At 50.8% G+C, this 15,399-nt stretch overlaps 1 protein-coding gene across 2 annotated transcripts in view; it reads left to right on the top strand.

The window, feature by feature from the left end:
* Positions 1-4,151: 4,151 nt before the first annotated feature.
* LOC311167489 (saoe class I histocompatibility antigen, A alpha chain-like) overlaps positions 4,152-15,399 on the top strand; it is a gene marked incomplete at its 5' end in the record, with an annotated part of 55,790 nt that continues 44,542 nt past the window's right edge. Inside the window, 5 exons of one of the 2 annotated variants that reach the window (XM_084228509.1) lie at positions 4,152-4,215; positions 4,483-4,752; positions 4,970-5,245; positions 5,805-6,080; positions 6,193-6,395. In XM_084228509.1, the coding sequence (XP_084084635.1) occupies positions 4,152-4,215; positions 4,483-4,752; positions 4,970-5,245; positions 5,805-6,080; positions 6,193-6,284 (978 nt within the window). In that variant the 3' untranslated portion in view covers positions 6,285-6,395. Of the gene's footprint in view, positions 4,216-4,482; positions 4,753-4,969; positions 5,246-5,804; positions 6,081-6,192; positions 6,396-15,399 lie in introns of those variants that run through there. The other variant, XM_084228510.1, reaches the window with a different exon arrangement.

Raw genomic sequence — 15,399 nt, 5'->3', positions numbered from 1 at the left:
AGGGATGGAACGGGCACCGCAGAGGCTGTGGGCAGCTTCACAACCCAGCACTCAACCGCTGCGCCACCAGGGAGGCCCCATTGTAGTGTTTGTAGCAGATACCAGGGCTAAATTGCAGACCACCCTCTTTATACCTGTTCGGGTGACAGGAGAACTGTCACTGATAAGGAGTAATGGGGGAGAGGACCCAGGGCAGGAGGCCTGAAGAATCAGCTCCAGTGAGTGTCAGGGACTCAAACTTCCTCCTGTGCTGTAGGTACCAGAGTTGTGGAGAGGGGTCCACAGTGATCCCCTCCTCTAGGGCAACTCCTCACCCTAAATATCTTGAATAGACTTATGCTAACCTGAACCCCTATGCTAAGTTTGAGAACTTAATTCAGCACTGGACACAAATTGAGCTTTCTGTTGCACAGCTTTAGCCTGGGTTGCTTTCTCCTGGGTTAAAATCCAGTTGATAATAAACCATTTAGTGGATGTATTTAGTTGTGTTTTGACTATCACAACCTCTCACTACAAAGAACAGTCTCTTAGAGGAGAGGCAAGTGAATCCATCTGGCTCTTCCCCCCCATTTTGGGCTCCAGCTGTTCTATATTGGGAGCATCAGTTTCATCAGTCATCACTCTGCACCCTGCCCCTGTGGTTCTCCAATAGTGCATCCCCTGTCCTGGAGGCCCACTCTGTGCCCCACCTCCAAAGTCCCCAGTGCTGGATCTCCAAAGTCCCCAAAGTGGGTTAAGCCACTGTGGAGGGTCTCTGTGGAGACCTGTTAAGCCCTGTGGAGGGTCCCTCTTATGATTTGTATTCCCTGTATCACTGCGCACACAGTTCAATTAAAGATTTACCCACCCTGCTCTGCTGGACTTTTGTTCATGTCGCATTCTGCAGATGTTGGTTTATCTGTTTATCCTTCAGTGGTTATGAATTTGTTCTGCTGTAATTTAGTGTGAATATAAGAAGGAGGTGAGGGCCTCCCCAGTGGCGCAGCGGTTGAGCGCTGGGTTGCGAGGCTCCCCGCAGCCTCTGCAGTGCCATTCAATCCCTGGCCACCAGGCGAGGGTCCCACATGGTGTGCAGACCTCTCTTGCCACGCCCGCTGCTCCTCTCAGCAGGGTGTTTCGTCAGTCTTCCTGTTCTGTTCTCTGCTCTGACTCTGGTGAATTCTCTCGCCCTCCCGCGCTTCTGACTGTACCCAGTGCTTGTATAAATTAATAAATAAATAGATAGATAGATAGATAGATAAATAAATAAATAAAATGCAAGAAATTCTTTAAAAAAAAAAAAGAGCGGTGAGGCCGGTATCTTCACTTTCCCACTGAAAAGAGCTAAAAATGTGAGGTACATATAAGATACAAAACCACCTTCTTAAAAGCATTAGAACTGGGCCTCCCCTGGTGGCCCAGGAGGTTGAGCACTGCTGCTGTGAAGATGTCTGCAGCCTCTGCAGCGCCGGTTCCATCCAGCTGGCCAGCGAGGGTCCCACATGGACTGCAGTCCTCTCCTGTCTCACCCGCTGCTCCCCTCAGCAGTGTATTTCGTCAGTCTGTCTGTTCTGTTCCCCGCTTTCTCTGGTGAATCCTCTCACTCTCCTGCACATCTGGCCTGTACCCCGGTTCTTGTGTAAATAAATCTTTTTTTAAAAAAAGGCATTAGAACTGACAATATAGTAATGAATGCCCACACCCAGTAAAGAAGGGGGAGACCCTACATGGGCCCCACAGTGAACAGCATCTTGAGGAGGGAGGAAGGGCTGTGAGGGCCATGTCCAGAGAAGACACGGAGCCCAGCCCTTCAGCTCTGCGCTGAGCCTGACGACCACGTCCCTTTCAAAATTTAGGAAGACCTGCTTTATTTTGGTTAGGATGTGTGTGTATGAGTGTGTGTGTGTATACGTATACACACATACATATGGTACACTTCTTAGGATATAAACTGTATTCATTATCAAAATAAAAATGTTGGGCCTCCCCTTGGCACAGCCAGTTGAGCACAGTGCTGTGAAGCTGTCCTGAGCCTCTGCAGCGCAGGTTTGATTTCCGATTGGCCAGGGAGACACCCACATGGCGCAGCAGACCTCTCCTGGCTTGCCTGCTGCTCCCCTCAGCAGTGTATTTCAGTCAGTCTGCCTGTTCTGTTCCCTGCTTTGTCTCTGGTGAATCCTCTCACCCTCCCGCACACCCCAGTTCTTGTATGCACAAATCAATCTTTAAAAAAAATAAAATAAAATAAAAATGTTACAAACAAAGCATTTTCAAGCCAGGAGGGAGTAAAAAACACTGTCAGCTGTTGTTAACAATGCGAAACAGAAAACCATTGAAATGAGGCCTCAACCAGCCACCGGAGGAGGGTCCCACATGGCACGCAGTCCTCTCCTGCCGCCCGCTGCTCCCCTCAGCAGTGTACTTCGGTCCTTCTGCCTGCTCTGCTCCCCGCTCTGGCTCTGGTGAATTCTCTCACCCTCCCGCGCTCCTGACTGTACCCAGTGCATGTATAAACAAAACAAACAAACAAATAAATAAATAAAACATGCCTCTATTAAAAAAAAAAAAAAGAAATGAGGCCTCAAGTTTGGTGATGACCTGTCATTGTCAACCTTCCACAGGAAAGTCCAGCACCTGAGCCCAGTGGAGAAGGGCTGCTTAGGAGGGAGCAGGAGGGAGGGAGCAGGACATGGACAGAGACCACCCTGTCCAGTATGAAGGGCTGTGGGGTCCTAGCCAGGGAGGCTCAGGAAAGCAGAAAGCATCTCCTCAAGCCTGACAGAAAGAATCTAGACACAAAGGAAACCCAGTTTCTGATGACATAGAGCACATATCAGTCACTTCTGCCACAATCCAAAGTACTATGTGCCAAGGAAACTAATTTGTGTAAGGAGAGTTAGACCTTTTGGAAGGGGGGTATACAATCTTTACTTGAAGGGATGAATGACAAAACACTGTCATTATTTAGATTTGGTTAATCTGTACACACTTTCTAGAAAGTGAATGTGAGCGCTCCCTTTAAGAAAATCAACTGACAGTTGACAACTGATAGTAATTAACTGCCTTGATAAAGTACAAGCTCCAAGTGAAAACCAGATAGTGGAAAATTGTGTCCCATCACTATAAATTTGACAACTTCCAGTAGCCACTTACTTTTCTTTGGGGATTTTTGGAACATGAAACATGTTTGATTTTCAAAATTTGATTCTCCAATAATTAACATAAAGATCATATAACCTGGTAAGACAATGCATCACTTTTTAACGTCATGCATTAGTACAAGATTAATAATCAATAAAGGCCTATGGAATTAATATAACAGAAAACATTCAATGATACTGTTCTACCACTCACTTTGCAAATAACATTTGAAAAACCACCACATGTATAGTTTCAATTTACTGCAGAGGTGGAACAAAGTTAAATAGTCACAATTATGTGAAAAGTACTTAAAATGCTATTTTCACATATTTCAGAGAGGCTGTATAGTTTTTCATTGACCAACCAAAACAAAGAGTAAATGCAGGAGAAATTATGACAATCCAACATGCCTCTAGTGAGACAGAGAAGAAAAATAATTGCAAAAATGTAAGCTGTAAAAGATCCACGCATGACCCTGATTATTTTCATTAAATATCTACATTTCTTTAAGACACTTTGAACACACATTGGGTTATTAATATTATTTTAAATTAAATGAAAATATCTTTAAATTGTTTTTATTCCTCATGTAGTAAATACTGAGAGCTATAACCTCCTAAACTTATACCAGGGTCCTGGCTAATTTTAAAACTGCAGAGATCTTGAAACAAAAAAGCTTGAAAAATCGCTGACCCAGTGCCTGACCTGGACTCAGGGAGGCAACAGTGTAACAAAGGCCTTGGAGCAGGAGAGTTGGGGGCAGCAAACTCCCAGGTATCTGGTGTGGTTCTCAGGGTCTCAGCCCTGTGGGCTGTGCCTGGGGCAGGGAAGGCAGGGAAGGTTGCTGTTGGGAATTCTTCATCTCCCCACCATTTCATGTCTCCCACAACAGGTGTAAAGTCCTTTGAACACTGGTGACTCACCCCCAGTTCTCACTCCCCATTGCCTGGAGGTCTCCAAAGACTCCAACCAGCATCACAGCTGCCACCAGTGTGGACTCAGAGTCTCCCCAGACCTCAAGAACACCCGTCATGAGGCCCCCAGCCCTCCTGCTGCTGCTCTCAGGGGCCCTGGCCATGACAGAGACCCGGGCAGGTGAGTGCGGGCTCTGGAGAGAGAAGGCCACTGAGGAGGGGGGGCAAGAACCCAGGAAAGACTCCACTCCCCTACTGCTGACCCTGTTGTCCCCCTTTACCCCACCCTGCCCTGACCCCTTTCTGTCTCTCTGAATCTCCAGCCTTCTCATCCGCTGCCCCATTTCAATCTCAGGAGCCCCCTCGCCCCCTCCCCTCCTACCCCGTCTCCCATCTCCCCGGGACCCGCGCAGGAGGAGGCTCAGCCGGGTCTCCCTCCCGCCCCCAGGCTCCCACTCCCTGAGGTATTTCTCCACCGCGATGTCCCGGCCCGGCCTCGGGGAGCCCCGCTTCATCGTCGTGGGCTCCGTGGACGACACGCAGTTCGTGCGGTTCGACAGCCACGCGGCGGGGCCGAGGATGGAGCCGCGGGCGCCCTGGATGGCGCAGGAGGGCCCGGGGTACTGGGAGGAGGAGACGCGGAAAGCGAAGGGCAACGCACAGACGTTCCGAGAGAACCTGCGCGCCCTGCGCGGCTACTACAACCAGAGCGCGGCCGGTGAGCGGGGCGGGCCCGGGGCGCTCACGACCCCACCCCCGCGGGCGGGCGGAGACCCCGGGCCCGAGCGTCCCCCGAGGCAGGGGGACCCGCCGGACCCTCGACCCGGGACGAGCCCCGGGACGTTCCCCGCGAGGTTCCCGCGTCGGTTTCGGTTTATTCCCGTGGGGCGGGCGGGGTGACCGCGGGGTGACCGCGGGGTGACGGGCGGGGACAGGCTCTCACACCCTCCAGGGGATGTACGGCTGCGACGTGGGGCCCGACGGGCGCCTCCTCCGCGGGTACAGACAGTTCGCCTATGACGGCGCCGATTACCTGGCCCTGAACGGGGACCTGCGCTCCTGGACCGCGGCGGACACGGCCGCTCAGATCTCCCGGCGCAAGTGGGAGGAGGCCGGAGTGGCGGAGCGCGTCAGGAACTACCTGGAGGGAACGTGCAGGGAGTGGCTGCGCAGATACCTGGAGCACGGGAAGGAGACGCTGCAGCGCTCAGGTAAGATGGCCTCGAGGTCTCCCACCCCCTCAGGCCGGCACCGCGGGGAGGGTGGAGTCAGGGTCACAGCAGCGCCCCCTCTCTGGTCAGGGGAGGAGGAGCCTCCCCCTGCGTTTCCTGACTCCCCAGAGGACCCCACTTTTCCTCAGAAGTTTTCCTCTGAGCCTGAGGGGACATTCGCCCTGACATCGCCCTTCGTCTGATCCTTTTGACCAGCAGCCCTCTTGGGAACTATCATGTTTTCTCTCAGGTCTTGTTATTGGTCTGAGGACATTTTTCTGATCTGACTCTGCTTTTGTGAGTCCCCAGGTCAGGAGCAAAAGTCAGTGCTCTCCTCCTTAGAGAACTGCATTCTCCTATCCAGAGTTGTCACCTAATTCTAGAACTTTCTAAGGAACAAGAGATTATCCCAGACTCCCCAGACCAGGCTGGTTTCTAGATGTTGTGCTTCCTCTTCTAAACACACTGCCCTGTCCATTCTGAGGATGGTCACAGGAGGGTTTTTCAGGGTCTATGAGAGAAAAACCCAGAGTGTGTAAGTTCTCACCCTTCTCCTCAGAGGCCCCAAAGACACAGGTGACCCGCCTCCCCACCTCTGACCAGAAGGTCACCCTGAGGTGCTGGGCCCTGGGCTTCTACCCTGCGGACATCACCCTGACCTGGCAGCGAGATGGGGAGGACCTGACCCAGGAGACGGAGCTGGTGGAGACCAGGCCTGGGGGAGATGGAACCTTCCAGAAGTGGGCGGCTGTGGAGGTGCCTTCTGGAGAGGAGCAGAGATACATGTGCCACGTGCAGCATGAGGGGCTGCTGGAGCCCCAATTCCTGACTTGGGGTAAGGAGGGGGATGTGGGCACAGAGCTTCTCAGGGGCATCAAGAATCCTTCTGGAGACCTTCAGAGGGTCAGGATGAGGCCTGGGGCTCAGGGTCTCCCCTTCCCTTCCAGATCCCTCTCTTCAGCCCCCCAACTCCGCCGTGGACATCGTTGCTGGCCTGGTTCTCCTTGGAGCTGCGCTCACTGGAGTTGCACTGGTGTAGCTGTGATGTGGAGGAAGAAGCGCTCAGATAGGGAAGGAAGTGGGGGGGATATAAGGGCAGGAATGGCCACAGAGAGTGGGACCCTGGAACTCCAGAATCAGCCCCCTGGTCCTCCAGGGGACACAGGCCTTGCTCTGCCCTCCTCTTGGCTTCCTGATCCCCCAGCATTGGGGAGTTGGGGAGGATGTTGTGGCTCAGGAAATGGGGGCCTCCTCCTAACCATCTGTCCTCTCCTCCTCTCTCTCCTTCATCAGCCTGAGTGTGCGTGTTTGCGTCCCACCAGCCCTGCATGGACAGGAAAGGCCCAGAACTTAGGTAACTTAGTGGGCAGTTACAGCACCAACCCCTCTGTAGTCTCACCAGGAGAGACAGAGACTCTCTGTAGGGTAAGGAAAAATGTCAGGCTTTTCTGCCCTCCCACCATCAGGATAGATGATGGATCCTTGTCCTGAATGCATGCCTGATGGTGGGCACCTGGAATAGGGTGTGGGCAGATGTAGATAGGATTCACCTGGGCTGAGACTGCTTTTTAGGGCGGCGTCACCGGGACGCCAGCAGCAGCAGCAGCCAAAAGAGAAGCCGAGAAGCAGCAGAACGAACACCAGAGAGCCCAGATAGAGTGAAGACTTGCTGTGGGCTGGGAGGCCTGCCAGCCTCCCAGCCCCCCAGCCAGCACCCCTGCCTGCCATATGCCTGGTGAACCCTAATATAAAAGACCTGCAAAAAACCACTGAGGACTCTGACTCCTCCTTTACCCGGTCTGCATGGGATCAGAAAACCTGCACTGTGTCCTGTCCTGCCATTACACTCTCCCAACCCCAGCCAGAGCCCATGTCACCCACACAGACCTTCCCCTCACAGTGTCCCTCACACTACCCCTTCCCTGCCCGGTCCTCTGGTTCCCCCACAACTCCTTTTGGACCCCATCCCCTAGCCCCATTTTCATCCTCTGTTCCATTTCCAGGAACCTCCCCATCTTCCTAGCCACACCCTGGGGGCTCTCCTCGGCCCTCCCCTCCTTCAAGGATGGAGAATTTTTCTTTAAAGATTTATTTATTTATGCACACAAGAACTGGAGTATAGGCCAGAGGTGTGGGGGGTGAGAGGATTCACCATAGACAGAGTGGGGAACAGAATAGCAGATTGACTGAAACACACTGCTGAGGGGAGCAGTGGGTGAGACAGTCGAGGTCTGCTGTGCAATGTACGTAGCTCCCTGGCCGGCTGGGGAATCGAACTCATGCTGCAGAAACTGTGGCTATCTCCTCAGTGCTGTGCTTAACCCCATGCATCACCAGGGAGGCCCATCAAGGATAAAGAATGATTTAAATATACATATTTTTTCCTTACATCGTGGGTCATCTTTCCATAGTTACTGTTCCTGTTAGGTGCAGTCCTTCCACCTTCCTTCCCATACCACCACCAGCTCCCCCATGTCTCTCCCCAGCTCCGATCACTCCCGCACCCCCTCTGCAGCAAGATGTGGATGGATGGTCGCCCTCAGGCCTTGCCTTTTTCCTGGAACCTTGTCCTTTTCCTGGGCGAGGACCTGGCTCCTGGGTAGAATTTAATGTTAATTCCCAGGAGGTGCTTTCACCCCTGGAAGCAGAAGCAGAAACAAAGTACAGAGACCCTGGAGTCCAAGGTTCCATCCAAGACTGAAGGAACATCTGTATTTGGGGAATCGGCCAATAATCTGGGAATCAGCTGTTTTGACCTGGAAACCTGGTTTTTGTCTCTTTGTCCATGGGACTAAGCAAATTTGGGCACTTCTGACCTGACACAGGACTTGGGCGCCCCCTTGTGTGCAGATCCCTGTCCTGCGGCTGGGGGCCCAGGGAGCCTGGGGAGGGCCTGGCTGAGCAGGAGAAAGGGCGGCTCTGGGCTCCTGTGCTCAGCCCTGTGGCCACACGGGGGCGCTGCCGCGCTGCTCCGGATTCTGGTGGAGCCGCCAGGGCGGGGCCGGGGCTGAGGTGGGCAGAGTTGGGGTCCTGGAGGGCGGCGTCCTTGGGGTGAGATGCTCTGTGAGGAGTCAGAGAAGCAGGGCTCAGAGGAGAGGAGACCCTGGAGCCTGCCCTGTGTGTGAGGTTTCGAGCTTTTCTCCCAGAACCACTGTCTCCAGTCCCTGGACAGCGATACCTGGGGAAACTGGAAAAGAGAAAAATTTTTCCTTCTACAGCCTATTAAATATTGAGGGAATTAAAAAAAATAACATTTACAGAATACTGTTAGATTTACAGAAAAATTGCAAAAGTAGTACAGTTCTTGTTTATCCCACACCATTTCTGCTTTGTTTACTCATCCTATATGAATACAGTTTTTTTTTTAATATTTTTTTAAAGATTTATTTATTATTTATACAAGCACTGGGTACAGTCAGAAGCGCGGGAGGGTGAGAGAATTTACCAGAACCAGAGCAGGGAGCAGAGCAGGCAGAAGGACCGAAGTACACTGCTGAGGGGAGCAGCAGGGGGCAGGAGAGGTCTGTGCGCCATGTGGGACACTCCTCCAGTAGCCTGGGAGCAGCCGGGGATCAAACTAGTGCTGCAGAGGTTGTGGGCAGCTTCGCAACCCAGCACTCAACCGCTGCACCACCGGGGAGGCCCTTTGTTTTGTTTTTTAAAGATTTTATTTATACAAGAACCAGGGTACAGGCCAAATGTGTGAAAGGGTGAGAGGATTCACCGGAGACTGAGCAGGGAACAGAACAGGCAGACTGACGAAATACACTGCTGAGGGGAGCAGCGGGTGAGACAGGAGAGGTCTGCCCCACCATGTGGGACCCTTGCTGCTGGCCGGGATTAAACCTGCACTGCAGAGGCTATGGACAGCTTCACAGGGCAGCACTCAACTGCCTGCGCCACCAGGGGAGGCCCCAGTTTTGTTTCGTTTTTTTTTTACAACTAATGCAGCAATGTTGACATAATTACTAAACGCCATACTTTCATTAGTTTTTGCTAATATCCATTTTATGCTGCATAATTCCATCCAGTTTGCCTGGATGACAGTTTCTCAGACTTTCCTTGTTTTTATAACATTGACACTGGTGAGGAGTGATGTTTGGGAGAAGTGTTGGGGTCACAGATGGGGGTTCTTGGGTCACCTCTAAGAAAAGCTTCACCAGGGTCCTCCTTTCAGTGGTGTGGACACACACACACATACACACACGGAAAGAATAAGATGCTTGTGAGACACACTTGGCAGAAATTGTTGCACCTGAAGAGGGCAGGTGTGTTAGGTCAGGTCCCAGAAAGAGGCAGCCTTGGGAGCAGAGCTGCATCTTCCCGAGGCAAAAAGGGCACTGAGGTAGTGTTCTGGTTGGGAGGGGCTCATTCTTTTGTGCAATTGTCATGTCTTTAAATTAATTACTTCTACGGTGTGACTAGGCTGATTTGTCAGGAGCAGCGATTCTCTGCAATGGCTCCATCCCTACATCCCACATCTGGTCTGCACCTCCTTGTACTTCCTGTAGCATCTTGTCGTGGCAGGAAGGGCACAGAGCAGGATCTCCATCATCTGAGCAGATGGGTGAAGGAGCAGTCCTGGAACCCTCAGTGGCTTTTTCAGGCTTTTAGTGAGTTTACCAGGTACACGGCAGGTGGACTGCTGGGGCGCCAGGAGGCTGCCAGGACTCCTAGCCCCTGGCGAATCTTCACTCTTTCTGGGCATTCTCTCATGGCCTCTGCTGGTTCTCCTCTGGTCTCTCTTTTGCTCTGCTGGCATCCCCGTGACGCCGCCCTTATAAGCCCAGTCTCTCAGCCCAGGTGTACCCACCTATGCATGCCCGCACCCCACTCCAGGTGTCAGCCATCTTTTTCCATTTCTTTAGATACTGTTGTCTTTGGAAGAAAGTTATTATGGACAGCTCACACTTACAGGTGTTCTGCTATAAGCATTTACATGCATGCAGGGTTTTTTGTGTAGCTAGCTGGGGCAGTATGTCAAGTTTTCGGGTTTTCAAAGAAAACCCAAAAGATCTTCCACAGTGACCACGCCATTTTGCATTCCGGCCGGCAGTGAGGAGGCACCTGTTGTCCACATCCTGGGCAGCACCTGAGCAGAGTTTGCATTTTTCAGCCCCTACCAGGTGTGATGGTGTCACTGTTGTTCTTTTTGTCTTTCCCTAGTGACCTGTGATGCTGAGCATCTGTTCATGTTTTTCCTTGTCATCTGTGTCTCTTCTTGGTGACATGTCTGTTAAAGTCTTTTGTCCATTTTTCAAATGAGGCACCATTCATTTACAACACTGTTGTTGTCCCTTTTAAAATTGGGTTATTTCTTTCTGATCATTGAGCTTTCAGTGTTATTTTATAAATTCTAGAGAAGTGATAAGTTGCTAACTGGCTTTGAGCAGATGTCCTGGCTGACTGGGATGTTGGGGGGATGGAGGGGAATGACTTAATTATGTGTATCCCTGATTGTTATTTAAATGTTCTTGCATGTGCATGAAATATGCTTTCAAAAGTTAATTACACTACACTTTTCAACTTATAAAACTCTTCACACATCGCGTCCAAATCACGTGTTAAGACCAGATGGACACGTACGTGTGTTACCAGTGATGGACCCGCATGTCATAGTTGCCAAAGTCCTGGTGTTGTCCATTCTGTGGATGTTGGACAAACCTGTTCCATCATTATAATATCATGCGGAGTATTTTCACCGCCCATAATGTCTTCTGTGCTCCAAGGAAACAAAAGCAAAAAGAAACCAATGGAATCACATCACACTAAAAAGCTTCTACATAGTGAAGGAAACTATCATTACAATGAAAAGACAATATTGAGTCAGAGAAAATATTTGCATCTCATATATCCAGAAGGAGTTACTATCCAAGATCTACAAAGAACTCCAAAACAAGAAAACAACCCAACCAAAACAGAGGCAGAAGAGCTAAATAGGTACTTTTCTAAAGAAGACACACATGTGGCCAATAGGTACGTGGTTAAATGTTTATCATCCTGTGCCGTCAGGAAAATGCCAATTAAAACCACAATGAGTTACCACCTTACACCTGTGAGAATGGCCCATTGAAGGGTGTGGAGGAAAAGGAACTCTGGTACATGGTGGGTGGGAATGGAATCTGCTCCTGTTAGTGGACAGAATGAGGGGTTCCCCTAACCCTCAAACCTACACACTCTACATGGGATCTGTCATCAGCTGCATAAAGACAAAACATTCTCTAATGTGTAAGACCTTCAATAGAAAAGAACTTTAATACACTTAGTGTGCAATAAAGAATTAGTGTGCTATAGTGAAAGAGAAAAGAATACAGTTAAAATAGTTGCCAAATGAAGCACCCCAAATTACCCAACCCCCAAGTGGGTAAATACCCAGCCAACAGGCTTGGATCAAAGCAGGCCCACTGAGGCCCAAAAGCCTGCCACAGTCTAAGGCACCTACTGGTATAGACCCATGGGACAGGGGCAGGAGGGGCCAGGCAAGTCTTGAAGGAAAAGAGGAAAATCAAAATCCACATCAAGATAACAGCTGCCGTTGTCAGCCTCCCCATGGGTCCCTCACCCACGTCTTTGTCTCTTTCACCTGTCTCTTTCCATGTCCTGAACTCCCTGGCACAAGTCCAAGCCTGAGAAGCAAATGTGGTTTCTTCTTCATGTGTCTCTTTGCTCCACTTATACCTCCCCTCTGTAACTTCTCATCCCTTCTCACCTCCACCTTTCCTTGGGTGGGGCAGGAAACCTGGAACCTCCCTTTTCTATGGATACCACATGGGTACAGTCCTGCCCCATTGGAAAATAAATGAAAATTCCTCAAAATATTCAAAATAGACCTGTCACCTGGTCAAGCATTCCATTTATCCAAGAAGGTAAAACATTGTTTCCAAGGAATGTGCGCCTCCTGTGGTCACTGCAGCGCTGTCTACCACAACCAAGTGATGGAGACAACCTAAGTGCCCAATGGCAGATGAGGGGATAAAGAACACAAGCTATATACACAATGGAATACTACTCAGCTGTGAAAAGGATGAAATACTGAATTTGCAGCAACATGGATAGATGTGGATGGGATGATGCTAAGTGAAATAAGTTTAAAGGAGAAAGTTAAATACTGGATGATTTCCTTCATATGTGGAATATAAGGAAACAAAGCAGAGCCAGATGAAACAAAACCAAACCAAACTCAAGAAATATGAGTGCAGAAGTGAAGCTATAAAGTGGGGGTAAGAGCAGGAAACAAGGTAGGAAGAGGGCCCAATGGGCTATGGTGGAGGATGATGGGGGCCCTTTGGTGGGTGTGATGTGGTAACAAATATCTGAAGAGGTGTGACCCTGTGTGTCTGAACACATACAGTATATAAACCAATGCTAGCTCATTAATACAATGAGGGAAAAAAGAAAAGTTCTTAAGCAAAAGAAAAAAGTAAATTGTCTCCTCCATCCATCACTGACCTCAGGACTTTGCCTTCGCCTCCTCACTGTCATGCAGGCTGAGGGGCTGGTTTCCCACAAGGTCAGAGGCAGGAGGTGCAGGGACTCCTGGGGCTGCTCAGACCCCGCTGAGTAGAGACACTGCAGAGAGGGCGGCTCTGAGGGGACCAGAGACAAAGGGTCAGAGTAACCCCAGTGCTGAGTGAGGATCTGGTTCCCAAGGAGATGGAAGTGTTTGTGTGTGTGTGTGTGTGTGTGTGTGTGTGTGTATAACAGGAACAACAAGATACACAGCATAAGATGATGGGAAATCAATTAACATTAAGTCCCAGAATAAATTAATTGAAATCGCACACAAAGAACGTCAGTACAACACCTCAGTAAACACAGCTCCATGGAAAAGCCATTTTTGAGCAGGACTGTAAAAATTGGACCTGAAAAAGAGGAGGAGGCTTAGAAATATCTCATGGTTGCCTTGAGGTGTAAGGATCTGGGCAGGACACAGCTTCCAGGCCCCTGCTAGGATGTGGTGGCACCTTCACCCCTGGCAGCTCCCTCCCCCAAACCCTAACTTTCATAGAAAACCCACTGGCCTCAGAATCAGGGGGCACCATGGGCTGCAGCTACTCTCTCTCTAGAGCAGAGCTGGAGGGAGTCCCACAGGGGGAGGGAGGAGTGTGTGCCCTGCTGGCCTGGCCCAGGGGCAGGATTAGCCCAGGTCACCCCAGTTCCTGAGCTGAGCCTTTGTCCACAGTCCAGTAAGGGAGAGGGAGATGGAACAGGGTCCACCTCAGCTCCTAGTGGAAACTATAATGTTAGGTGGGTGAACTGATGTTTCTTTCTCATTCTGGGGCTCTCTCATGTTCCCAGGGTAACCCTCCATGTACAGCAGGGAGAGGATCTCAGGTCAAATGCAGGCTGGTTCCCCCAAGTCTCTACCCAATATTGTGTTCAGGATGAATCTCCTTGTATTCATGGCCACACTGGAGGAGAACACAGAAAGGTAAGTATCATTACAGTATTTGCTACTGGGATGGGAGGTAAGATTTTTACTATAAAAGTTCTTTTATTTCTGTTGTTGCTGTAACAATGTTGTGCAATCACACACACACAAACACACACACACACACACACACACACTCCTGGGAGAGGGAGAAAGTGTTGAATTGAGTTTTCATGATGCAAAAAAAAAAAAAAAAAAGAAGAAGAAAAAGGCAATAATGAAAATAAGACAAACATTTGCATGGATTATTCAGTTTAACCCATGATGCCCTGTGAGTTGTCAGATACCATGATTCCAGCGTAACTAATGACTGTGGGGAGTGAGACTCAGAAGCACAGCCCAGGCCACATAGCAGGAGACCCAGGGTTCTGACCACCCAGGGCCCCCTGCTGTGGCAGCTGCAGTGAGGAAGGGTCTCAGAGCTGAGGGGGCTGAGGCCTCAGTGTGGTCACATGTACTGGAAACATCCAGAGTGAGGGTTGGGTCCTCTTAGTGACAGGTGCCTACTACTTGCCCAGGTAGCTCTTCTATTGACAAGTCAAATTAAAAAAAATCCTCCTGATGTTGCTCTCGTGATGAAAGCAGGTGAGATGGGAGAGAAAGTGGGGGTGATGACAGCCCTTGTGAGCCTTCCCTGCCTGGTGTGGGGAGCAGAGAGACGCTGGTGAGGGTCCATGTTGAGGAAGGCCTGGGGTGCCGTGGGGAGCAGAGACGGAAGAGGGTGAGAGTGTGCAGGGCAAGGAGGAGGCTCTTGCAGCCTGACCAGGGCAAGTGTGGTCACCTCCTCCCTGACCGTCTCCTCTGCCCTCCGTTTTTTCCCCTTCCTTACCCGCCTTGTGGGACAGTCATGACAAGGCCGTGACTGGACCCTCCTGGCAGAGGGGACCTGCAGCGTCTGCCTGGAATACAGGGGCCCCTGGGCCACAACTTCTCTGGCCACAGCTTCTGCTAGGCCTGTCACAGCCGAGTCACTCTCAAACTCACCGAGGGGCCACATGCTGTCCACACTGCCAGGAGCCACTCAGGAGGGAACAGCAGCCCCAGTGGGTTTGTGCTCTGGGGACAGATTGTCCTCTGGGGGCAGAACTGGCCAGTGGTCATTTTCTAGCAGTTACATTAAATGAGGACCCCTGCCACCTGGTGCAACCAGTGGGATGTGACCAGCTTTGCTGAGGCTGCTTCAGCAGCAAGGTTTGACACAAGCCGCGGGGAGAGAGGCCCATGGTGTGCCCAGCCCCAAGCTCAGCGTGCAGTCTGTGGGCATCCCTGAGCTCTGGCAGCACTGACCTGGGCTGTGCTGTGGCAGGTGGTAGACCGGCCTGGTGGGCTGTGATAGAGGGGAGACTGGCTGCTCAGGTGAGCGTCTGGCCCTGCTGATGCCCACTCCCACTGTGATCCCTGATGCTGTGGGGGAAGGGGACTTTACTGTGTGCAGACTGTGGTCCTGTCTAGTGGGCTCTAGCGGCCTGCACTCTAGAGTGAGACTACCTGACCTCAGGCATCTGGATACACTGGCAGGTGTTTCATTTATGAATACAGTGGCAGAATTGTAAATGGACCAATCAGATTCATGCTCTCACAGGTACCATTGAAGGTTTATGAGACCATGCAGGGCTCTAAATGGACCAATCTGATTGGAGCTCCACTGGCACCAACCAAAGAGCTCGGATTATAAAGGAACCCCTCAGGCTTGAAAGGTGGCACCCTGAAGAGGATACAAGCC

Source organism: Talpa europaea (assembly GCF_964194135.1).
Source record: "Talpa europaea genome assembly, chromosome: 2".
NCBI lineage: Eukaryota > Metazoa > Chordata > Mammalia > Eulipotyphla > Talpidae > Talpa > Talpa europaea.
Note: the sequence above shows the minus strand (reverse complement) of the source record. Positions and strands in the feature narration are given on the sequence as shown.